Consider the following 26,694-nt stretch of genomic DNA (forward strand, 5'->3'; position numbering starts at 1 on the left):
ACTCTATATTTTATCCTGAGTTCGGGTTTAATTTCAAAATAATTCATTATTTTATTTATGTAGTATCTTGTATTAACATTTCCATTAAAATTATTTTGAATAATAAATATCATTAAACCCTTATACATTTCCTCAATACAAAGAGTCTCTTTCCTTGTAAGAAATGGTGTATTATCACCATAATGCTTAACATTCATCTCTCTTATTAATCTTGTAAAGTAATTCATTTTTGGTTCTAATTTAAAAGAGTTATATGTTTTTTTATATTTCTTATTATCATTAATTAGAATATAATCACAGAATAAACATTGTTTATATGAATCCTCATCATTAAGCCCCACTCTATCACAAGCCGGACAATTCTCTAATTTATCATATGGAGAGTCTGGAAATTCTAAATATCCTTCAGAACTTATCATATTTATGTGGTAAATTTTTACTTAAACTAAACGCAAGTTTATTCATTAATAAATACAATGTTTCAAAGCACAAAAGACAAATTTCAATCAATCTCTACTTCGGTGGAAGATATAGAAAAATATGTCAAAGATGTTAAATTGAACAAAGATAAATATGGAAATTTTTGGGTAAAACCAGTTATGGAAAATAACATGAGCCCCTCTATTTCATTTAAAGGAAGAGCTCTAACTATACCTGGAAAGACATCCATTAAAGTAAATCTAACAAAAGTTTCTCCTCTACTCCTGGCAATTTATTCAAAGCTTGAAAAAGTGATTGACCACGATACTTTGAAAAAGAATGATAAGACCATTAATAATTCTAGAGGAGACATTTGTATTTTCTTTAATAATCCAAAGGGTGTAGATCTAAGTAAAATGAATGATGTTAATATTTCTGGTGAAATGTCATTTCGTTCTATGATAGTTAGAGATTATTTAAAGATAACTTTTGATATAAAAATTGTAGAGATTGAATCTGTTAATGAAAGAAAGTATATAGATATTGATGGGAATATTTTTCTTGCTAATTAAATATGAGTCAATACAGCAGTGAAGATTTTACTATTTCATTGAGCTCGGACGATAGTGATGATAGTATTTCATTGAACTTGGACGATGGTGATGATAGTATTTCATTGAACACAGATGATAGTTATGATACTAATAGTTTGTGCTCAAATGATAGTTATGAGAGTAGCTTTATTGATGACTCTGAGTATGATTCTGAGTATTCATGTGATAGTTATGACTTAGATGATTCTGAGTGAAAAAGTGTTTTAGTTTAAGCACAGCGATATATATAAAACGGAGCTGTAAAGCTCAAAAGTGTTTTATTTTAAGCACAGTGATATATATAAAACACCACGTTTTCTCACGCTATAAATATGGTTTATTGTGATACTTGCGAGAAGGAAGTAAAATATTATAAACAACATATTCTCACCGCAAAACATACATACAACATTTTAAACAAACTTTCCCCTCTTCCACCTGAAACAAAACACTGTTCTACATGTAATAAAAATATCCTCAAGAAAGGCTTCAAAATACATCTTAAAACAAATCTACATTTATCAAATTTTATCACAACTAAAAACTCTGATGGAGCATTCAAAGGACATATTAAAATAAGAGTCTTTAACTTCAAACCTCCTGAACCAGAGTCTATAGTTGATGCTGTAGAAATAGTTAAACCTGCTGTTCAAACGTTGATTGAAAAAACACTAAAGGAAATGAAACCACTTAAATTTTATATGGGAGTAAAATTAGAAATGACAAAGGATGAAGGAGTTATAGATGCACCATACATGAGAACTGAGCCACACTTTATATCTTCATATCAAGATTTTAAAACATCAGGAGTCTATGATGAACTTATTAAACAAGAGCAAGATGTGGATAATTCAATCGTAGGAAGTGGATTCAATATAGGAAAAATTATTTACATAGACATTCATATTCTTAAATCAGATCCTCTAAAAGCTTCTTCTTACATTGATTTACCCAGTGTTATCAAAAATAGAAAAGCAGTTATCAATATCAAAAATAAAGACAATAAATGTTTTCTCTGGTCTATTTTAGCACACTTACATCCTCCACATTTTCATGATGAAAGAGTATCTCATTATAAAAAATATGAGAATACATTAAATACGAAAGATCTAAAGTTTCCGATGACTTTAAATGATATTCCTAAATTTGAAAAGATGAATAATTTATCAGTTAATGTTTATGGTCTAACAGAAACAAACAACATTCAGGTTTTAAAGCTTTCTGACAATTGTAAACAAACTCATATTAATCTTCTATATTTTAATTCAGACGAAAATTCACATTATACATACATCAAAGATATTGCTAAATTAATAAAACCACAAGTCTGTAAGAGAACAAATAAAATATATATTTGTTTGCGTTGTCTTAACTTCTTCAATTCACAAGAAAGATTAGATAAACATTCAAATTATTGTGGCGAACATAAATCAACGGTAATCAATATGCCTAAAGAAGGCTCAAAGATCACATTCAAAGATGAAAATAAAAAGATCAAACATCCATTTGTTATATATGCTGATTTTGAAAGTATTTTAGAAAAAATTGATACTGCTTCTCAAGATCCAAAAGAATCATACACAAATAAATATCAAAAACATACTCCTTGTGGTTTTTGTTATTATATCAAATCATCCGTTGGTGATAAATATAACAAGTTAGAGATGTATAGAGGCTCAAATACCCCAGAGGAGTTTGTGAAACGACTAGAAAAAGACTGTGTTCGATTAACCAAGATAATGAGAGAAACCAATAAACCAATGTCCTTAACAAGTAAAGAAAAAAGGGAATTTATAAAAAACAATGTCTGTCATATTTGTGAGGAGAAAATTGGTAAAGGTCTAAAGGTTAGAGACCATTGTCATCTCACTGGTAAATATAGAGGTCCGGCTCATCAAAGTTGTAATATTAATTATCAACTCCCCTCTTTCATTCCTGTCTTTCTTCATAACAACGCTCATTATGATACACATCTATTTATCAAGGAACTCTCAAAGACTTCTGGAAGTATCTCAGCAATTCCAAACACGGATCAGAAATACATTTCATTCACAAAAACAATTCACACATCTCCTATTACTCATATCAGATTTCTTGATACATTTAAATTCATGGCAAGTCCATTGGTTAACTTGGTTCAAAATCTAAAAGAGTTTCCATGTCTTTCAGAGTATTTTTTAGATAAAGATTTTCTAACACAAAAGGGAATTTACCCCTATGACTATATGGACTCATTTGAGAGATTCAATGAAACACAACTTCCTTCAAAAGAAAATTTCTATAACAAATTAAATAATAGTCATATATCTGATAAAGATTATGTACACGCACAAAATGTTTGGGAAAAATATAACATCAAGAATCTTGGCGAGTATCACGATTTGTATCTCAAAACTGATGTGCTTTTATTGGCCGATGTATTTGAAGCCTTTAGATCTGTTTGTCGCACTGGATATGGATTGGATCCTGCTCACTACTACACAGCACCTGGATTGGCCTGGAGTGCGATGTTGAAAATGACAAAACAAGATTTGGATTTGATAATCGATGTTGATATGCTTTTGATGATTGAAAAGGCAAAAAGAGGTGGAATTTCACAAGTCTGCTCGAGTAGATACGCAAAAGCAAATAACAAATATCTTCCAAATTATGATCCAACGAAAGAGAGTTCTTACTTGATGTACTATGACGCGAACAACCTGTATGGCTGGGCAATGTCTCAGGCTCTTCCTTATGGAAAACTTAGATGGGTAAAGGAAAAAGACTACAAAAACGTTTTACAAGATGTATGTATCTCTACACAAAAAGAATTGGATGAAGAAAAAGTTGGTTATTATTTTGAAATTGATTTAAAATATCCAGAGGAACTCCATAACCTACACAAAGATCTCCCATTTGCTTGTGAGAAAGAAAGTCCAAAGAAAGAATGGTTGAGTGATTATCAACGATCGTTTGATATAGGTGAATCAACAGAAAAATTACTTACTACATTATATAACAAGAAAAATTATGTTCTACACCAAAGAAATTTGCGACAATATTTATCAAAAGGTCTAAGAGTAGAGAAGATCCATAGGGTTCTAAAGTTCAATCAAAGTCATTGGTTAAAGGGGTACATTGATTTTAATACACAAAGAAGAACAGAGTCAAAAACAGATTTTGAGAAAGACTTTTATAAATTAATGAATAATGCGGTCTTTGGTAAGACTATGGAGAATGTGAGGAAAAGACAAAATATCAGACTATCAACATCTTGGGAACAAGCATCAAAATTAATTAATAGACCGAGTTTTACTCGAGCTGAGGTCTTTACTGAGAACTTTTGTGCGATCCATTTGATTAAAGAGAGTATTGAAATGAACAAACCTATTTATATTGGAACAACAATTCTTGATTTATCAAAGTCATTAATGTATGATTACTTTTATAATAACTTGAGGAAGAAATATCAAAATGATGTTAATCTACTTTATATGGATACAGATAGTTTTATTTTGAAAATTAATACCAACGATGTTTATTCAGACATGAAAAGAGACATTAATATCTATGACACGAGTAATTACAGTCCAGAGAGTGAGTTGTTCTCTTCTAAAAATAAAAAGGTGATTGGAAAGTTCAAGGATGAATTAGGAGGAAATGTTATGAGTGAATTTGTGGGATTGAGGTCAAAGGCTTATGCTTATAAATACATTGTGAATAACGTTGAAAAGACTGATAAGAAGTTAAAAGGTGTAAAGAAAAATGTTATTAAAGAAACAATAAACTTTAAGGATTATTATAACTGTTTAACAACAAAGAAAGAAGAGTTTAGAAAGATTAATGGAATAAGAAGTTATAAACATCAATTATATTCAGAAGAGATAAATAAGAAAGCATTGGGGGCTTTTGATGATAAGAGGTTTATTTTAGAAAATGGAATTGATAGTCTCCCTTATGGTTATATAAGTATATAAGTGATAAGTTATATATAAGTGATAAGATATATATAAGTGATAAGATATACATAAGTGATAAGATATATATAAGTGATAAGATATATATAAGTGATAAGTTAAAAAGGGGGGGGGGGGGGGTTGGGGATTTTAACGGGCTACCGCCGCCTTTTTTACTATTATATAAATGATAGAACCAAGTATCAACCAGACTAAAGAGTGGAGGTGTAATCAACCTTGGTATATAAATGGAAAACATAATGAATGTGAAAAATATCAAATAGGTATAATTGAAAAGGCAACTGGTAAAAAAGTTCACAAAACAAATAAGAGAATTAATTTAAATACCGGTGAATTGGGTAAAAAAGATGGAAATATTTTTGAGTGGACGGAAAACTTTGATGGTTGTCAGGAAAATATATACTTTAATTTAAAAATGGTATGTGGCACTGGAGGCGCTCAAATAAGAACATTGAGGGAGGTTTACCATTTTATCTTAGCTCAGTTAAAATATCTTAATAAAGAACCAAACTCAAACATATTTTTTGTTAATGTATTAGACGGTGAGGAGAGTTGTAGGAGAATTAAATTATTTCCCACACATAAACAAATATTTGTAGGGTCGTTGTTTGAGTGGGTTATATTCACCAGATGATATTAAGAGTAAAAGGTTCATAAGGTCAGAAGGATCACAGGTGTTTAAGTGGTCTAATGAATAAGGATAACATGTCAAAAGGTTAGAAGGTTCGTAAAGAACAGGGTGAGAGAAATAGAGGTCTTTAGGGGCAATGAGGGAGGGAAAGAATTAATATGGAAGTGAATGGGTCAATGTTTGAGTGGGTCAAAGATTAATCTGCCAGATGATATGTAGAAGAAGGATGATAGGTCTATAAGAGAAAACAAATATTTGTAGTGTTTGAGTGGTCTAATGAACAACATTAAGGATAGGTACTACAGACAAAAGGTTCATAAAGATGAGGGTGGGAGAAATAGAGGTGTTTATGATTTTTGAAAAAGACAAGGGGGTAAATGACATTAGATAGGGATTTCCCATGTTAAACGGAGGTGTCCCAGAAGCAACATTATTACACTACTCGCAATGGAGGCCGCCATCTTGCGGATGCGGAAGTATGCATAACAAATTGAAAAACGTTCAATAGGAGTTTCTTTCACCCGTCGTTGTTTGATTCACAATCTTATGCACCTCTAATTTATAATTAAAATACTTTAAGACCAACCTCGGCCCGCACGGGCCTGGTTATCTTCAACGAAAGGCGTCACCAAACACCGGAACCAATGAGATTCGAGCATTTGAAAAAATATTTCTAAAACCAAATCACGCAATGTAGGCCGCCATTGACCGGATGCGGAAGTTTGCATAAAACAATTGCGAAAAAGTTCAATAGGAGTTTGTTTCACCCGTCGTTGTTTGATTCACAATCTAATGCACCTCTAATGTGTAATTAAAATACGTTAAGACCAACCTCGTTATCTTCAACGAAAATCGTCACCAAACACCGGAACCAATGAGATTCGAGCATTTGAAAAATATATTTTTAAAGCTTATTACGCATTTCGGACGCTGAAAACGGCTCCAAATATTCTAAAATAGACGAAGAATTATTTTTTAGAAATCTCGCGGCTGTAGGGGATAGTTTTTCACGGCCGGAAATATCCGAAGTTGAGACGGAATTCACCGAATTAATCAAGAAGTAAATTTTATCAATTTTGATCTCATCCAGAATGCAAATGGTACCTACTACACCTACTACACCTACTACACCGACGGTACCTACTACACCTACCTACTACCAACTACGTAACCTACTGATGCCATAGTGATGGGTAAAATAGCGGCAAGAGGCTTTGGCTTCGCCGGCTCATTGCGGCTTTGCAGTCGGGTACTAGTAGCCGGCGAAGCCGGTGTTGTGAATGAACGCGTAGGTATTATGTTGAAAAGCCAGATTTTGCTGGATCCCTTGAGAATTTCGAAGCTTTGACGCACCAAATCGCTCAATGGAGGCCGCCATCTTCCGGATGCGGAAGTATGCATAACAAATTGAAAAAGTTCAATAGGAGTTTGTTTCACCCATCTGTTTTTTGATTCACCATCTTATGCACCTCTAATTTGTAATTAAAATACTTTAAGACCAACCTCGGCCCGCACGGGCCTGGTTATCTTCAACGAAAATCGTCACCAAACACCGGAACCAATGAGATTCGAGCATTTGAAAAAATATTTCAAAAACCAAATCACTCCATGGGGGCCGCCATCTTCCGGATGCGGAAGTATGCATAAAAAAATTGCGAAAAAGTTCAATAGGAGTTTATTTCACCCGTCTTTTTTTGATTCACAATCTTATGCACCTCTAATTAGTAATTAAAATACTTTAAGACCAACCTCGTTCCCCGGGCCCGCACGGGCCCTGGTTATATTCAACGAAAATTTTCACCAATTACCGGAACCAATGAGATTCGAGCATTTGAAAAAATATTTCAAAAAAGCTTTTTACCGCGTTTCGGACGCTGAAAACAGCGTCAAATATTCTAAAATTGACGAAGAATTATTTTTTAGAAATCTCGCGGCCGTAGGGCATAGTTTTTCAAGGCCGGAAATATCCGAAGTTGAGACGGAAATCACCGAATTAATCAAGAAGGAAATTTTATAAATTTTAATCTCATCCAGAATGCAAATGGTGTCATTTTGAACTAGGTACGGTACCTACTACACCTACCTACTACCAACTACCTAACCTACTGATGCCATAGTGATGGGTAAAATAGTGGCAAGAGGCTTTGGCTTCGCCGGCTCATTGCGGCTTTGTAGTCGGGTACTAGTACTTACCGATATGAACAGTGATGTGGCTTTTATTGAAATTCTGAAGATACTGTTTTGATTTTGATGATTTACATGTGATATGATTTGACGGATGTTTATATGAATTGTTTAAAAGAAAAAATTTCTGCCTTCAATTTCTGATATTTTGCCTTTTCATTTCGGCTTCCTAATTGAAGCCCCGCCCTTAGGGCGGGTACCGTTGCTCGTTTGGGTAAATTCACTTAAATTTGGGTACATTTGGGTAATTCGTCTGACCGATAAACAAACAATCAAAGGGTTCTCACCGTGTATGTCGCCTATTTATTTCCTTTGTAGTCATTTTAAATGTGGTAACTTTGTGGCCATATAATTGGGGAAATCTACAGAGAGAGAAAAAAATTGCTTATGTCGTGTTTGGTAATACGTACTGCGTAGTGCGTAGTGACGTGTAGGGGCGTGGCTTCGGTGGTTGATGGCGGCTCGTCATGATGGTCGTGTGGTCTGTGAGAGCTTGGTATTGTCTTTAATAAACCACTTGATTGAAGGAGATTCCTGAACTTACTACAGCTAGGGCGTCCGCATAGCTTTGTACTCTAACTTTCCACACCTTAATCATCATCCTCTTCTTCCTCATCTCTTTTTCTGTTTCTTTATTCCTCTTCCTCTTCGTATTTTTCTTCATCGTCCGTCCTTTTCTTCTTCTTCTGCTCCTTCCATTTACCTCCTCTTCTTCTTACGGTTTCTAAACATGACGAAAACAGTTTTTTTATTTGATTTTTTAACGAAATTCAAATTGATTAATTAGTGTTCTCCATTTTCTCATAATAAAGGTTTGTTAAAAATTTGATGACAAAAGCTCAAATGGTAAAGTAGAAAGTATCTCAAAATGCAAGTGGACAAAATAAATAAATAACACGGAATTGACGGAAGTGATGTTAAAAACGCGGGAGTTTTGCTCTGCTCTGTGCGGCGGACAATCTATAAGTATAAATAAGGCACATTTGTACTTACTGTGAAGGCAAAAATATAACTGTTGATAGCGTTATGAAATGGCGCTGGAACCCCACCTCTGTAACTCTCTGTAACGTTTGGACATGCATCCTCAAACCTCAAACGTTACGTATTTTTGGATGTCCCCACACCCATACCATACAAACACCACACAAAATATATTTATCCTGGTGACGGTCTGCAATCTCTGATTGCTCTTTCTAGTTCTCTTGGCAATTTAGTGCGACATTCGTCCAAGGACGCAGTAAGATCCCATTGAAATTTCGTGGTACATTTGCTTTCGGGTGTGTAGCTGTGATTTATCGAGTGAAGCTGGTTCCAGTTTTTTTCCACTTGCTGTTATTTTGTTCATCCCTTTGAAGTGAAATTTATATAGGACGATATATCTGTTTCACAAAATAATTATACACAAAATATACAAGAATATAATAAAATTCTGACAAATGTCAGTCAACGGAGTCGCGCCAGAACGGAACACGTGATGTCATCTGTACTTGTTGTTGTTTTTTATGGGATGCGCATAAGTGTGGCAGATTGTTGAGGTGATCCGTTCCTTTTCACCGCACATCAGCAAAAATAACTTCCATCATGGCAGGAAGAGTGAATGGAGACGACAGAAATTATGAAGAGGAACAAAGGCGTCGAGAGATTCGGCAACAATACCGTACTCTCATGGACCAAATCAAAGGTAATCACCAGAGACGAGGGACAGTCCCAACGCTATACTATAGAGTGTAAAGCAAGGCGACATTGCTCATGTGTACAAATCTTTCTGAAGACAGACGTGAAAGCATTCGTTAATGTCCTTGCGTTAATCGTTGTCGTTTATCGTTAATTGTCGTTATCGTTAATGTCGTTATCGTTAATGATGTCGTTTATCGTTAATGTTAATCTATCTATAATTCCAGTAATCTCTGTGTGTGTGTCTGTATGCGACCGCTGTTTCTCGACAACTACCGGTCCGATATACTTGAAACTTGCCAGGTATATTGCTGGGGACCCGAGGATGTGCCTTTTCAAGGTTTGAAATTAATCGGACAAGTGGTTCCCAAGGTATGGTCACCGTACTCGCAAGCCGTTCGCTTTGGCTTTGCGAATGGACCAAACCATTTCATGTAAATAGAGGGGGGGGGGGTTCTGTGGTCGTTACTGCCACGTGGTTTCACCGTACTCGCAAGCCGTTCGCTTTGGCTTTGCGAATGGACCAAACCATTTCATGTAAATAGAGGGGGGGGTTCTGTGGTCGTTACTGCTACGTGGTTTCAAAGTTTTTTTTTGTTGTTGTTTGCACGCATGTTTTTTTGCACGCACGTACGGGCAAGCACGTACGTGCGGGCACGCCCTAGTTAATCTAATGTGGAAATAAAATGTACAGTTGCATTAATACTTGAACCCGGTTCCCATCAAGTTTTTTTTTATATTTTTTTTATTTATTTTTTATATACTCAATCGAGGCTCGTGAAAGAGCTGACAACCGCGAGGGAAAGACGGCACAGGACAACCGCGAGGGAAAGACAGCACAGGACAACCGCGAGGGAAAGACAGCACAGGGGGACCGCGAGGGAAAGACAGCACAGGGGGACCGCGAGGGAAAGACAGCACAGGGGGACCGCGAGGGAAAGACAGCACAGGGGGACCGCGAGGGACAGACAGCACTGGGGGACCGCGAGGGAAAGACAGCACAGGGGGACCGCGAGGGAAAGACAGCACTGGGGGACCGCGAGGGAAATACAGCACAGGGGGACCGCGAGGGAAAGAGCACAGGGGGACCACGAGGGAAAGACAGCACAGGGGGACCGCGAGGGAAAGACAGCACAGGGGGACCGCGAGGGAAAGACAGCACAGGGGGACCGTGAGGGAAAGACAGCACAGGGGGACCGTGAGGGAAAGACAGCACAGGGGAACCGTGAGGGAAAGACAGCACAGGGGGACCGTGAGGGAAAGACAGCACAGGGGGACCGCGAGGGAAAGACAGCACAGGGGGACCACGAGGGAAAGAAAGCACAGGGGGACCATGAGGGAAAGACAGCACAGGGGGACCGCGAGGGAAAGACAGCACAGGGGGACCACGAGGGAAAGACAGCACAGGGGGACCACGAGGGAAAGACAGCACAGGGGGACCACGAGGGAAAGACAGCACAGGAGGACCGTGAGGGAAAGACAGCACAGGGGGACCGCGAGGGAAAGATAGCACAGGGGGACCACGAGGGAAAGACAGCACAGGGGGACCGTGAGGGAATGTCTTGATGTATATGTACGAACCACTGATCTCTATATTAACTGGAAAGGAGAGGATGCTCATTTTTGAAGCCATTGTCCACCATGTTTGTTCATTTGTTGGTGTATGCACGCAATATCGGAGGTAGCTAACACGCACGTCTCACAGACAGACGCGCGTGAACGCAGACAGACGCACACACACACACAGACGAGCGCAGACAGACGCACACACACAGACACACATATACATACATGCAGGCAGACATACTCATTCACACACATACGCACGCACACAGGCAGGTGCACGCAGATAGACACGCTCAAGCGCAGACAGACACACGGACATACACACACACACACACACACACACACACACACACACACACACACACACACGCAGACACACTCATGCACACACACAGACGCACACACACAGGCAGGTACATGCAGATAGATGCTCGCGAGTGCAGACAGACAAGCACACACACACACACACACACACACACACACACACACACACACGCGCGCATACGCGCACACACAGATAGGTACATGCAGATAGACGCACGCGAACACAGACAGACGCACGCTGGAAGACTCGCTCACACACACATACGAGTGCAGACAGACGCATGCACACAGGCAGGTGCACACAGATAGACACGCGCGGGCACAGACAGATGCGCACACACATACACCCACACGCAGGCAGACACACTCATGCACACAGATGAACGCACAGACACACACACACACACACACACACACGCAGACTCGCTCACACACACCGACGAGCACAGACAGACACACGCACACACAGACGCACGCACACAGGCGGGTACACGCAGATAGATGCACGTGAGTGCAGACAGACAAGCGCGCGCACACACACACACACACACACACACACACACACACACACACACACACACACACACACACACACACACACAGAGTTTATCTATGAATGATATGTGCTTGTTGGGATTGGGTAACTATCAACAAGATGTTGATTTAAAAAAAACCCAAAAGAATGGAGTGAGAGAGAAAAGAGCGACAGATCAAATAGAAAGCAAACGTGCTCACATTAAGGATTAATATTTCACAAGAAAACACAAATAAAACCCTTTTGTTCCATTGTTAGTGGCTCACAAACTTAATTAAAATGCCCAGGCAACTAATCAACTGGAAATCAAGACACAAAGTTATCCTGCGTTAATGGCTCGGAGTAAACAATCAAATCCTGATTTTGAAAAGAATTACAAATGTCAATAGGAATGTTTCATATCCCAGCAAGTTTGTGAAAGTCCATAACACTGGCATATAATACACGCAGTCACTGATCATTCCGAACCACAATCAAATTTGGCATCTGTTTTGCAACACGTGTCCCAATAAGAGCTTCTGTAGCTCGTTTGCAAAGACGGAGCAGTTTAATCGTGGTGTAGCAGGATGATGCCGTCTTCACCAGTATGTCATCGTCAGCTACCATTTATTGTCATCAACATCTGTACCTGATCGTCATCTACTGTTGTGTCCAACAATGTGTGAAGAATGGCAGTCGTCTTTCAGCAGGTAACTGCCGGTGCCATTCTTCACATTGCGTCTCATCAGGCGATGCTTATACGCACCTTGAAACTAACGAGCAGTCATGTTGTTATTAAAGTTCCTCACATGCTCTCGGGGCAGGAAAAAAAAAAACACAGTTCCAAATGGTCCTGACTCAGCTTGTATATGAGATAGTAGTTCATAGGGGCATTTCGGGGCATCTACTAGTGTCGTGAAAATGGTGGTCACGCTTCTGATACAAGCAACAAATCACAGAAATCCTGTTTTCGGAAATCCTTCTTATAGCTTCGGCCCTTTTAGAGAAAGGACAGGAAAGAATAAGTAACTCTTATACCTCTATATGGTTAGACAGGATGCATATTGTTGCGGTTTTGGGAAACCACTAAAAAGTAATGGCAACCACCATACAGGTCCCTTAGAATAGTTATTTCATAGCAGACCATTAACTTAGTCCTTTTCCCTTATTTCGGGTTATTATGTCTTTATGCGTTGGGGAAAGGAAGGACAGGTCCTCCACTCATAAGGGATAATTTGCCAGTCAACGCACCTGGCTCAAAGGCACACCATGGTGTCCAGGCTCAGAAACCCACCAATCAGGTCCTGAATCATTTTGGGGGAACTTGTGGGGTGGAGTAATGAGCTCCACCAATAGGGAGCAAGGACACCTACAAGATTCCCCCCTCCCTCGACGAGGGTGAACAAAGGGATTGAACACGTTTTTGCACTCTCTTGGGCGTGGACTTTGTGACTCGGCACACGTGCATTCGCTCGCTCTGGCCATTCTCCCTCGGCCCACTCACCACGTGTCTGCAAGATTATTCGACTCTGGGCATGTCTCTCTCTGCCGGGTTCACTCAGCCTTTGCACGTGATTGCTCTCTTGGCCGGACTCTCCCTGCTCCCTCTCGCTGCACGTGGACACGGAAAAGAGGCCTTGAACTTGCTCGTTTTGCACGTGTTCATTGTTCTCCACTGGCTGCCGGACTGTCTTTTGGTGCACGTGTGCACGACCTTACCTGCCCAAATCCGTGATGATGATCGACCTCACTCTGCCGTGCTGGGAGGTATCCAGAGCATTGTAGTCTTTGTGCTATCAGGTTTCCTACGTTTGTTTGTTCATTCCCCTTCCCTTCCCCCGTGAAAGTGTGCTGGGCCCATGTGGTGTTTATTTGTAGTAATCGTAATAAGGCGTAGAATAAGCTAAGTTCCTGCTTCTCGCCCCTTTTTCTTTCCTATTTAAATAATTACATTGTAAATATCTGTAAATAAATCAAATTGTTAAAACGTTTTCCTTTTCTCTCTGTCCGTGAATGTCTTTTCCTCCATTGATCCGCCATTGTTCGTACCCAGAGTAAAGATTGGCCGTAACGACATTACCATCACTCTGGTGGTTACCAACGGTTTTCGCTCGGCCATCTAAATTAGTGTACCGCCGGAGGGTTCGGTGTTCAGTAGCGGGATTCCTGTCCGAGCACCGTAACGTGTTGGTACCGGGAATGGGATTTCGCTCCGTCCACCGCAACAATATTATTAGTAGCACATATAAAAAGAGCCGTGTCTTTTTATTATATTAGCACATATTAGCACATATGCATATTAGCACATATATTTAGCACATATTATAAAAAGAGCCGTGTCTGTCTGTTTGTCTGTTTGTTGTGTTATAACTTGAGAACAGATTTCAATAAATCCAACTACGGTTGATTTGGTTACTCCCCGGAATGTTTGTGATCCCCAAAAATTGTTGAATTTTTTTATTTTTATGGCTACATGGACACGAGTGTCAAAACTGCGAATGCCAACATTCGACGTTGGTTATCCCTGCACGGAGAGCAGGATCTCCCAAGAATCCTTTTTTTTTTTTCTTCTCCCATATATTAGCCATCGCAGCAACGATTGGTATTTCTGTCAGCAAAGCGACAGGTCTTATATTCTAGTCTATATTATAAAAGGTAGCCGTGTTTGTCTGTCTGTCTGTCATGTTATAACGTGAGAACGGATTAACAGATTTCAATAAATCCAACTACCGTGGATTCGGGTAACTCCCAGGAATGTTTTTCATTCAAAAAATATACAGTATATATATTTTTTTATCTCCACGATCCAAAGTTGGTTATCTCTGCACGGAGAGAAGAGTCGCCCAAGAATCCTTTGTTAACTTGAGATTGGATTTCAATGAAACCACTCTCAGGAAGTAAACATAACCACGTATCCCTCTCCCTACAAAGATGTTTTATCCACCACGTTGATTCCAAATCCACGAAGCCAAATCATACTCATTTACATTATTTTTCTCCAAAATACAAATACATTTCCCAATACAAATTTATTTTTCTCCATTAACAAAATCTGTTTTTTTTTCACAATTACACAAAGATTGGTATTCCCATCAGCGAAGCGATAGGTCTTATATTCCAGTGTATACAAAATTCTAGTGTATATTTCTAGTGTATATTTTTCTAGTGTATAACGCCAGGGGGGTTGACTCAGCCTGTCATCCTTCCGAGGTCGGCAAATTGAGTACCAGTTCGCTGGTAATTCCCTGTTTGTCGTAAAAAGGTGACAAAAAGGGTTGGCGGCAGGAAGGGCATCCTGCCGTAAAACATTGCTTCAAAAAGGGGACCAAAAAACAACAACAACCACGGTCCCCGAAAAAGGCCAACCCCCGCTTGCGGGGAAAAATGGCCTCTAAAGGTGGTTTTATACAAAATGCAAAGGTAACCCCAAAACGAACTAGAGTGAAGTCGATGATGCGCCATCACAAATTCCCACGCCTCCCACCTAATGATAATCATGATTTTGAAGGTGATTGGTTACCCCCAAGCTAACTTACAATTGCTATTATAAGGGGGTTGGCACTTATCAAACCAAGATATTATAGTTTTGTATTTCTAAATAATTTTCTGAAATTTGTACAATTAGTTTTTCACTTGCAAGTTGCGGGATACGATGTGCAAATAAAGGTGGGAAAGGTCTGATTTAATGCAATTTAATTCCAGGCTAGAATCCTTTGTTAACTGAATCCAAATCAGACAACAAAAGGTGAAAATTTTGAAAGGGGGTGTGGACTTTCTAGAGGCACTTTATGTATGTGTATATATATGTATGTAACTTTATTTATTTATATATATATATATATATATATATATATATATACAGTATATATGTATATATATATATATATATATATATATATATATATATATATATATATATATATATATATATATATATATATATATATATTGTTACGTGGTCCCCTCGGTGACTACCTGGTCTCGGTGACCCCCGGACCGTGAGAGGAACTTCGCCAGAAAGTGGTATTATATATGCGCTTTCGCAACGCAATCCCTATGAATTCCACCCAAGAGAAAACTGATTTTCAATGATATATTTCAATGGTAATGATACCATACAATTTCAATGATACAATCAAGGATATATTCCCCGAGCAATCCACCATCCACAATTCACACTCAACAATCAATCCCCTAGATGATTAAGATGGCCATCTTACATACGTGTGTCCCCTTTTGTACTCACGACCCCCTTTGGTCTCTGTCCCTCACAATGTCTCTGGGCCCCTCCTGACCAAGATGATGGTCGGCTTCGCCGCACTCGGGCGGTTGAACGAACCCTGGGTGGACGTTTTTCCACCGGGCAGGTATCGTACCGGGAACCATGGCTGCAGCCCCCTCCTGGCCACGCGAAGCGGGTACTGTAAAGCAGGCAAAAGCCACACGCCGCTTGCCACGCGTGTTAGGCCCCAACGTGCGACCCGTACGCGTCTTTGTAGACGGTGCCGCGAACGGTGCCAGACGCTGGGTCGGTGCACGGCCCCACGGCAGCTTGACGTGTCCACCGGGTAGGTACCCGTCCCGGTAACTCCTCTCGCCAGACGGGATTGGGAACGCCGCTTTTCCACACGGCTCAATATCGATCCCACCTCTCGTCGGAGCGGGGCGAGGAAGAAGAATCCTCGTCGCTTCTCTCGACCTCGTGTCTTTCTTCTTCCGTTTCCGGTCTCTTTTTCCAGAAGGGCTCCTGACCCTCCAACCACAACAACCCTTAATCGACTACACATTGATAAGCAAAGACCTGAATAGTAATTCACATACATTCCCATAAATATGTAACAATATATATATATATATATATATATATATATATATATATATATATATATATCTGGAGGCAGAGTGCCGGGAGAAGGGTTGGCGCGTTTCGTGTCAGCCATTTGAGGTGGGGTGTAGAGGGTATATTGGCAATTCCTTTTCTGCATTTCTTGCTGGGCTGGGAGTGTGTGGGACAGAAAGAAGGAGGATGTGTGACGAGGTGGCCCAGGTTGCCTTGAAAGGCTCATTTTGGATATGGAGGAAGTTTATGGAGGCACGTCGAACGGTGTAGGTTGGTTGTGTATTTTTTTTTTTTTTTTTTTTTTTTTTTTTTTTGTTACCATTATTACTTCTTATTTTGTGTATATGAGTGAGTGGGTGAGGGTGTGTGTTTTTGCATGAATTAATTTTTGCATGAGTGTGTTTTTGTGTGTTGAGTGGTGTATGATGTAAGTGTAGGTGGTTGTTTGGTTGGTGTTCTGTATGTATGTGTGTGTATGGGTGTGTATGTATGTGTATGAATGATCTGGTGTGTTTTGTTGGTGAGTGGTGAAGGGTGTAAAGGTGGGTGTTTGAGTGTTCCACCATGTTTGTTTGGTGCTGTGGATTCTGGATGTGGAGGTGTTGTTGTTGTTGTTGTTGTTGTTCGCACTGGCTGGGGGTGGGGGTATGTACGCATCCAGATGCAGTTGCTGCATGTGGATGTGTACGTGCCCCTGCTGGCCCACCTTAGCTGACCGTATCGAGGTTGAAGGGCCGAAACGGGATGATGCTGAGGACCTCGACTGAGGACCCGGTCAGTGCGGCACACTTGTGACCAGGTGTGTTTTGAACTTATATATATATATATATATATATATATATATATATATATATATATATATATATATATATATATATATATATATATACTCGTATATGTTAGTAATAACAATGCTTACAATGTCAAACTGAAGTGCTTCCTTCGGTCACAGGTGCGAATTGTTTTTTGTTTTTCTAATACCCTGATTCCATGCAATATTTAGACATTGACATTTCAAGAAAATGATTTGCTTAAAAACTTTGCTAACCAATTTAATATTGTTACTACCGTGGTTTGAGACAATCCTGAAGAAATTATGAGAGCAGAAAACAATGTCCTCGCATCTACTCTGGAACAAGCTGAGGACCTCATTGAAAAAGGTTTGTAGAACACCGACTCACCAGACAGACTTCCATCGGCATCCGAATCAAGAAGTTTTTATTAGGTTTCCTCCACATACAATGTAAAGAAATACCTATTGTTATTACTATAGTTTATTCCCCCACTCTCCCCCGCCTCCTATTTCCAGGTCCAAAAACTTTAAAATAAATGTTCTCTGCAACCGTTGGTCCGATTGGCACACATATTTCACCAATTGATTAGCTAGACCTGTATAATTTTTTACTGCTAATTATGACATAGGTGTTACGTGCTCCTCCAGCCTGGTGTTGGCTTAGCGGCTAGGGTGCCAGCTTAGGATCCTAGGATCCTGGGTTCGAATCCCGGTCGATCGCTGAATTAATGCCAGGGGGGTTGATTCAGCCTGTCATCTTTCCGAGGTCGGCTAATTGAGTACCAGTTCACTGGTAATTCCCTGTGTGTCGTAAAAGGCGACAAACAGGGTTGGCGGTAGGAAGGGCATCCGGCCGTAAAACATTGCTTCAAAAAGGGGACCAACAAAAACAACAACAACCACGGTGCCCGAAAAAGGCCAACCCCCGCTTTGCGGGGGAAATGGCCTCTAAAGGTGGTTTTTGTTTTTGTTTTGTTTTTTTGTTACGTGCTCCTCCCCGACCCCCTGGTCACGGTGTACCTCCGAGCCTCGAGAGAAGTCACGGCAGAAAAATGTGTTATTCTGTGTGTCAAAGATCAATGGAGAAGCCACCCCAATTGTTACTCACAAACAAATATTGTATTAAGATCACACAAGAATAACAGTACAACAACAATAGTATTCAAAAGTACAATCAATATGTCCTATGATGGTACCATCAGTTTTGTAATATACAACTCACTGTGCTCCAAGTGAGTGTAACAAGAACATTCCCCAATGTCTCTTATTCCCGGCTTCAAGACGAAGTTGATTTGCTCCAGCGATCGCGAGAACGCTGTCCAATCGAGACCAGAATCCCATGCGGATGGCAAGGGCAGTCACACAGCCGAAGCTGTACAAAGGCGCCCTCAAGGTGACTGGGAAATCCAAAGGCGCCCTACAGGCGACTGAGAGATCACACCCTCGGGTATGGACGAATTAGCCTTCAAAAAGCCACGTCACACACACGCCCCAGATCGACGTCTGAATGCGGTGAGAATTGTCGAAAGGAAACGAAACCGCGAGCGAAGCACAAGTCCTGCACGAGTCAAAATGGCCGACGGCCTGGTCTCATGGCGCAACAGCACTGCGATGATTCTCTCCTGAATCAATAGCAAAACCTGACACGCAGGTTAATCCGTCACAGTGCTAACCACGCTGTCATAGGGATCCCTTTCATGGGAACCCTGAAAGTTCGCTAGTGACTGTTGTTCGCCAACATTCGCTCAGGACGAAGAAACGACTTGCTTCTTCTCCGACTTCACTCGTTCCACCCTTTTTCTTTCCCCTTCCGCTTCGTCGTCGTCCAGTTCCGGTTTCATTTAAAACATTAACCTTTTTACCTTTTGACAACAATAACCGTCATTTCCCTCAAACCACAATAATAATAATGATACATGGAACCAGAAATGTTTCAAGTGGATGAAAACCACAACAACGGAAGTGATGAATCCGTAACACTTCCTCCCCCACCCCCTTCAAGAAAGAAAGTTTGAACATGGTGAAAACTTTCTTTGAAGGCAAAACTCTCCCAACAAACAAAAGTAAACTCACCCCCAAATCATCAATTCCCGTGAGCAACAATAATCAATATTTCCCAAAAGTAAAGCAGCAAAACTTCAAACAACCTACAGATATTTCCAACGTTAGCTCACTCTGGACAAAGCATCAGCAACGACATTGTCCCTGTCCTTTACATTCTCAATTTCCAAGTTGAACTCCTGCAAAGCCAAACTCCATCTCATCAACCTCTAATTTTATTTTTCATTTTTTGAATGAAGGTTAAGGGGGTGTGATCAAAAATCCAAAGTCAAGCAAATCTATAGCACTTTTTTAGGGAGGCCGAGCTGAGAGCCAGGTTTCATGGTGGTTGGGTGGTGAGGCCTGGAAGTATTCACTACATGGACGCCTTTAGGAACGTGGAGTTCACAGTTAATCCGTGTAGGAAAGTTCACTACATGGACGCCTTTAGGAACGTGGAGTTCACGGTTAATCCGTGTGGGAATCTTGGCTCGGCTGCTCCGCAGCATTCAGTGCTTCAACTCTTCCTAACTTTCATAATAATCATGGTTGGAACGCTTGTCGCTGTAGTCACGTGAATAGCGGTCTCCTTCTCGTCCACTACCCTGATAATCATCCCTTCGGGAGCTGCCGTAACTCTGGGAGCCTCCATAGTAATATCGACTGCGGCCACCACCAAAACTACTACTCCCACCCCGGGAGCCATAGCCACCCCTGAAACTACCTCCACGTTTTCCTCCTCTGTAGCCCCCTCGACGCCCATGGCCTGCCTTCTCTACTGTTATGGTCCGACCATGCAAATCCTTGCCATTCAAATCCTTTTCTGCATCTTTGGCATCCTTTGGGTTTTCAAACGTGACAAAGCCAAACCCTCTTGACTTTTGCGTCTCCCTGTCTTTTATTAGCAGCACTTCCAAGAGCGGTCCATATTTGCCAAAGACAGAGTCCAGAACATCTTCCCTTGTTTTGAAGTTCAGTCCACCTACAAAGAGCTTGCCAACATTGCCTCCATTCATGACTCGTGTGTGCTGACACTTATTTTCAGGGTACTTGACAAGACGCGTCTGTGCCAAGCGTGACGTCAGTACCTTCCTCTTCTCTTCATAGCGCTTCCTTCCCATAGCACGAGTCGCGGTACAGGATGGAAAGATACCCGGAATCTCCTGCTCTAACTGCGCGGCGTTATTTTTAGGCTTTTTAACAAACATCGGGTTACCAGAAACTTGACCACCGGCCAAATCATTCCCGATAACAAAAGATACTCCCTCTACACGAAGAGTGGCTTGTAAACCTACGGTGACAGGTCCTGACACCAAATCAGACTGCAAATGGATGACATGAAGTGGGGCTTTAACATAGCCACCAACCCCCTGTAAACGAACACTAACACCAGTTAACTTGTTACGACTTTTACTTCCTCTAGACAGTCAAGTTCGCTCATCTTTTCGGCGCACCGGCACGAGCCGAGAACGGCCCGTGCAGGGGCTGATCCGAGGATCTCACCAAACCGTCCGATCGGTAGTAGCGACGGGCGGTGTGTACAAAGGGCAGGGACTTAATCAACGCGAGCTGATGACTCGCGCTTACTGGGAATTCCTCGTTCGTGGGACACTGTCTCAAGCCCCAGTCCCCATCACGGACGGGGCTCATCAGCCGGCGTTAGTTAGTGTTCTGGTGTTAGTGTTCTGGTGTTACTGGTGTAAACGAACACTAACACTAACACCAGAACACTAACACCAAATGGATGACATGAAGTGGGGCTTTAACATAGCCACCAACCCCCTGTAAACGAACACTAACACCAGTTGCCGTCTTCTCTGACAATGGCAAAATGCCCTCAAGCATCAAAGATTGATGTGCTCCTGTGTCCCTCAATACCCTAACAGGTCTTTGGTTAGTCAGGTTTCCATCCAGTGACACAAACCCGTCTGAAATAAAAGGTTTGTAACCCTCTTGAACAAGGTCGTTCTGTGATGCCGTAACTTTGGCATGGGAACCTTCACAAGGCACTGTCCTCCAAGGACGATTTCTCGCATTTGCCAATGCATTCGGAGTTGTACTAGTCTGACTCAGCTCCTGATTTTTCCTTTTCAGGGCGTAACATTGGGACATCAAATGCCCAGGTTTCTTGCAAAAAGCGCAAGTAGGCCCGGAGGAAAAACTCGTGGTCTGCCTCGAGCCCCCCGGAAGATAAGTCTGTCTTGGAACTGTAGTCTTCTGATCCCTAAAAGTCGTGGTATCAGATGTGTCCTCATGGTCATCTCTGGGCCGCCCCCATGAATCTTCGTTCTCCGCACCAGATGTACCATAACTCCCCTGGCGAACTCTAGGCGGGAAGTTAGGTTTGTGGAACTCCATCCTGTGTGTCAAGGCATAGTCATCTGCCACGGTTGCTGCCTCATACAACTCTGGTACCTTCTTTTCCTCCAGATGTACTTTAATGTCCTCGTGGACACACTGTTTGAATTCCTCCACCAAGATCAATTGTCGCAACAGTTCGAAGTCTTTCCCAATCCCCTTCGAGTCACACCACCGATCAAACATGGTTTCCTTCATTCTGGCAAACTCCACATGGGTCTCACTCTCTCTCTTCCTGGCATTCTGGAATTTTTGCTGGTAAGCTTCAGGGACCAATTCATAGGCTTTGAGAATGGCTTTCTTCACTTCCTCATAATCTGTACATTTGTCAATCGGTAAAGCCGAATAGATATCTTGAGCTTTACCCACCAGAACACTTTGCACTAACATTGTCCAGGACCCCACAGGCCATTTTAGCATTTGAGCCACTTTCTCAAAGTGTAAAAAAAACTTGGCTACCTCTTTTTCATTGAAGGGTGGAACCAGCCTCACATGCCTACCAACATCCCAGGCGTTCTGACTGGTTGTCGAACTAGCCGGCATGGATGCTACCTCTCACCGTTCTCTCATTCATTCCAACTCCTTGAGTTTAAGTTCCCTCTGATAATCCAACAACTCGAACGTCGCATCGTTTAGGAGTTATGACGCTTTGAAGTATAAACTTTAAAACCTATCTCCTTCATTATTTTGGAAGATATCAAAGGGAAACTTCAGACTTAAGTTGCCCATGTCTGGAAGTTAAAACTTTATTTGGGAAGTAGCGATAAGTCACATGGTTTGGCCACAATGAATAATTGAACAACAATCTTAAAAACCTTATATCTCTTGAACCGCTGCATTGATCAACATGAAACCTTAATGTTATGTAGCTGTCATAAAGGTGAATAAGTTTTTAAAATTTCAACATGATTGGTTGCACAGTCTGGAAGTTATTATTGTGTGAAGAAGAAACTCTCAATTTTTTATTTTCAGGCCATGTGAATGATTGTGCCGCTGCCATTTTTCGGATTTATTTCCTTTAAAAATCATTTTCTCTGCAGTTGTTGGACCGATTGACAGGAAATTTTCACCATACGAGCACCTCAGCCTGTAGAATCCTTTAATTGTAATTATGATATAGGTGACATGGTATGGGTGCCATCGTGTGGTGTGAAATAGTGTGGAATCTGTGTCCTTGTGGGTCGTGAGAGAAGATTGGGAATAAAAGAAAGGGGTCATTGGATTATGGCGCGATATGCAAATGAGGCGGTTCATCCTCCTCCAGCACTCGCAGAACCAAGCCTCCTATTAAATGAACACAGGGTGCGCTATTATTACCCACAATGAAAAGAGGAAGAACCTTCTCTACCCTTGCTCCAACGCATTATGACGTACTAACCCACTAGATAAGTTGAAGGGACTATTGTAATCTTGTCCTATGAAATAACTCCTTTAAGGGACCTACAGTGCATTCAGAAAGTATTCAGACCCCTGCACTTTTTCACATTTTGTTATGTTGCAGCCTTATGCTGAAATCGTTTAAATTCATTTTTTCCCTCATCAATCTCCACTCAATACCCCATAATGACAAAGAGAAAACGGGATTTTAGAACGTTTTGCAAATTTATTAAAAAGAAAAAACTGAAATATCACATTGACATAAGTATTCAGACCCTTTGCGATGACACTTGAAATTTAGCTCAGGTGCCTCCCATTTCTCTTGATCATCTTTGAGATGTTTCTACACCTTGATTGGAGTCAACCTGTGGTAAATTCAATTGATTGGACATGATTTGGAAAGGCACACACCTGTCTATATAAGGTCTCACAGCTGACAATGCATATCGGAGCAAAAACCAAGCCATGAGGTCGAAGGAACTGCCTGCGGAGCTCAGAGACAGGATTGTGTCGAGGCACAGATTTGGGGAAGCCTACAAAAAAATTTCTGCTGCATTGAAGGTTCCCAAGAGCACAGTGGCCTCCATAATTCTTAAATGGAAGAAGTTTGGAACAACCAGGACTCTTCCTAGAGCCCACAGAGTCTTATTTCTCACAGTCTGAGAGTCCTTGAGGTGCCTTTTTGCAAACTCCAAGCGGGCATTCATGTGTCTTTCACTGAGGAGAGGCTTCCGTCTAGCCACTCTGCCATAAAGCCCAGATCGGTGGAGTGTTGTGGTGAAGGTTGTCCTTCTGGAAGTTTCTCCCATCTCCACACAGGATCTCTGGAGCTCAGCCAGAATGACCTTCGGGTTCTTGGTCACCTCTCTTACCAAGGCCCTTCTCCCCTGATTGCTCAGTTTGGCCGGGCGGCCAGCTCGAGGAAGGGTCCTGGTTGTTCCAAACTTCTTCCATTTAAGAATTATGGAGGCCACTGTGCTCTTGGGAACCTCCAATTCAGCAGAATTTTTTTTGTAGGCTTCCCCAAATCTGTGCCTCGACACAATCCTGTCTCTGAGCTCTGCAGGCAGTTCCTTTGACATCATGACTTGGTTTTTGCTCCGATATGCATTGTCAGCTGTGAGACCATATATAGACAGGTGTGTGCCTTTCCAAATCATGTCCAATCAATTGAATTTACCACAGGTGGACTCCAATGAAGGTCTAGAAACATCTCAAAGATGATCAAGAGAAATGGGAGGCACCTGAGCTAAATTTCAAGTGTCATAGCAACGGGTGTGAATATTTATGTAAATGTGATGTTTCAGTTTTTTCTTTTTAATAAATTTGCAAAACTTTCTAAAATCCTGTTTTCTCTTTGTCATTATGGGGTATTGAGTGTAGATTGATGAGGGAAAAAATTAATTTAAACGATTTCAGCATAAGGCTGCAACATAACAAAATGTGAAAAAAGTGCAGGAGTCTGAATACTTTCTGAATGCACTGTATATGGTGGTTGCCATTGAACCTGAGCGGTTTCCCAAAACCGCAACAATACTTCTACCAAGTTGGGCAAAATCCCATCACTGGTTTGTTCACAAGTTATCATGGCAACAGGATTTTTACCGAACATGACCTTTGACCTTGTAACGCAAAAATATAATCAGTTCATGTTTAAATCATTATACATACCTGTACCAAGTTTGATTTAAATCCCTTTAGCTGTTCTCAAGTGATCACATTTTTACCTAACATGACCTCTGACCTTTGATCTGTTGATGCCATAATCCAATCAGTTCATCTTTGCATCATATATACTTATACCAAGTTTGTTCAAAATCACATCACTTGTTCACAAGTTTACACGGCAACATAATTGTTACTTAACATGACCTCTGACCTTTGGCCTTTGACCTCGTGACACCAAAATCTAATCAGTTCATCTTTACCTCATTATACATACCTGCACCAGGTTTGACTAAGATCCCTTCAGCTGTTAAATTATCGTGGTCACAAAATAATTGAAACTTAGCATGCAAACTTAGCAAAACCACCTCTGATCTTTGATCTTTGACCTGTTAACCCCAAAATCGAATCGGTTTATCTTTGCATCATAAAACTCGGTGTACAAAACATAAGGAACACCTGCTCTTTTCATGAAATAGACTGAGCAAGTGAATCCAGGTGAAAGCTATGATCCCTTATTGATTGCACCTGTTAAATCCACTTCAATCAGTGTCGATGAAGGGAAGGAGACCGGTTAAAGAAGGATTTTTAAGCCTTGAGACAATTGAGACATGGATTGTGTATGTGTACCATTCAGAGGGTGAATGGGCAAGACAAAAGATTTCAGTACCTTTGAACAGGTTATGGTAGTAGGTGCCATGACAATTGCCAAAAAGTGAACCATGACAATTACAATTACATATGGGCAGGGTACAGCCCGAAGTGGAGATCGGTTTCTGAGGTTTGAGACATGGAATGTAGGGACAATGACAGGGAGATCAGGAGAAGTGGTGGAAGTATTGGTCAGAAGAAGAGTGGACATGTGTTGTATGCAAGAGACGAGATGGAAGGGAAGTGGTGTGAGAATGGTGAAGGGTAGGCAGGGACAGAAATACAAGTTTGTGTGGCAAGGATGCCCGGAGGGCGTGAATGGTGTTGGTGTCCTGTTTTCTGAGGAGTTTGTAGACAGTGTGGTGAGTGTGACGAGAGTGAGTGACTGGTTGATGATGGTGAAAATGATGATTGGAAAGCTCTTGGTGAACGTCATCTCAGGATATGCTCCGCAGGTTGGTCGGAGCGATGAAGAGGACAAGTTCTGGTGTGCGATAGAGAAGCTGATGGAAAACGTGAAAGATGAGGAAGTTGTTGTGGTAGGAGGAGACCTAAATGGACATGTGGGAAAGAGTATGGATGGTTTTGAGGGAGTTCATGGGGGTTATGGACATGGTGTGAGAAATGGAGAAGGTGAAAGGATTTTGGAGTTTACTGATGGAGCTGATTTGTTGATTTGTAATACTCAGTTCCAGGAAGAGGATAATAAGCTTGTTGCATACATGTCAGGTGGGTCGACGACAACTGTTGACTACCTGATGGTGCATAGGTGAGATAGGGGGCACCTCCGGGACACAAAGGTGATCCCAGGGGAGGAGGCTGTTTCACAGCACCACTTGGTTGTCTGCGACATAAGGGTGAAAGGTGCGAGGAGAGCTCGACGGGTGAAGTACCAACCGAGAATGAAGGTGTGGAGGTTGAAAGAGGTGACAGTAAGGGAGGCATTAAAAGAGAGGCTGAGTAGGGTAGAGGATGATGTGGTTGAGCTTGAAAGTGGTTGGATGTCAATGAAAGATAGTCTGTTGGGAGCCGTTGGTGAGGTATGTGGATGGACAAAAGGACCACCGAGGCACTCGGAAACATGGTGGTGGGATGATGAAGTTGGAAA

General features: G+C 41.1%; 1 protein-coding gene and 1 long non-coding RNA gene across 3 annotated transcripts in view; one reads left to right on the forward strand and one right to left on the reverse strand.

Moving 5' to 3' along the window:
- The window catches only part of LOC137434308 (uncharacterized), a 30,341-nt gene extending 21,422 nt beyond the window's left edge, over positions 1-8,919 (reverse strand). Inside the window, exons 1-2 of the long non-coding RNA XR_013624692.1 lie at positions 8,778-8,919; positions 8,195-8,508 (exon numbers count right to left, since the gene is read on the reverse strand). This is a non-coding gene — a long non-coding RNA (uncharacterized LOC137434308). The remainder of the gene's footprint in view (positions 1-8,194; positions 8,509-8,777) is intronic.
- A 303-nt stretch (positions 8,920-9,222) lies between these two features.
- Positions 9,223-26,694, forward strand: part of LOC144894014 (EP300-interacting inhibitor of differentiation 3-like) — a 63,827-nt gene continuing 46,355 nt past the window's right edge. Inside the window, exons 1-2 of one of the 2 annotated variants that reach the window (XM_078785476.1) lie at positions 9,223-9,465; positions 17,782-17,862. In XM_078785476.1, coding sequence (XP_078641602.1) covers positions 9,366-9,465; positions 17,782-17,862 — 181 coding nt within the window. In that variant the 5' untranslated portion in view covers positions 9,223-9,365. The remainder of the gene's footprint in view (positions 9,466-17,781; positions 17,863-26,694) is intronic. The other variant, XM_078785477.1, reaches the window with a different exon arrangement.

The sequence above is a fragment of the Myxine glutinosa genome, chromosome 10 (assembly GCF_964187855.1).
Source record: "Myxine glutinosa chromosome 10, kmMyxGlut1.1, whole genome shotgun sequence".
Classification (NCBI taxonomy): Eukaryota; Metazoa; Chordata; class Myxini; order Myxiniformes; family Myxinidae; genus Myxine; species Myxine glutinosa.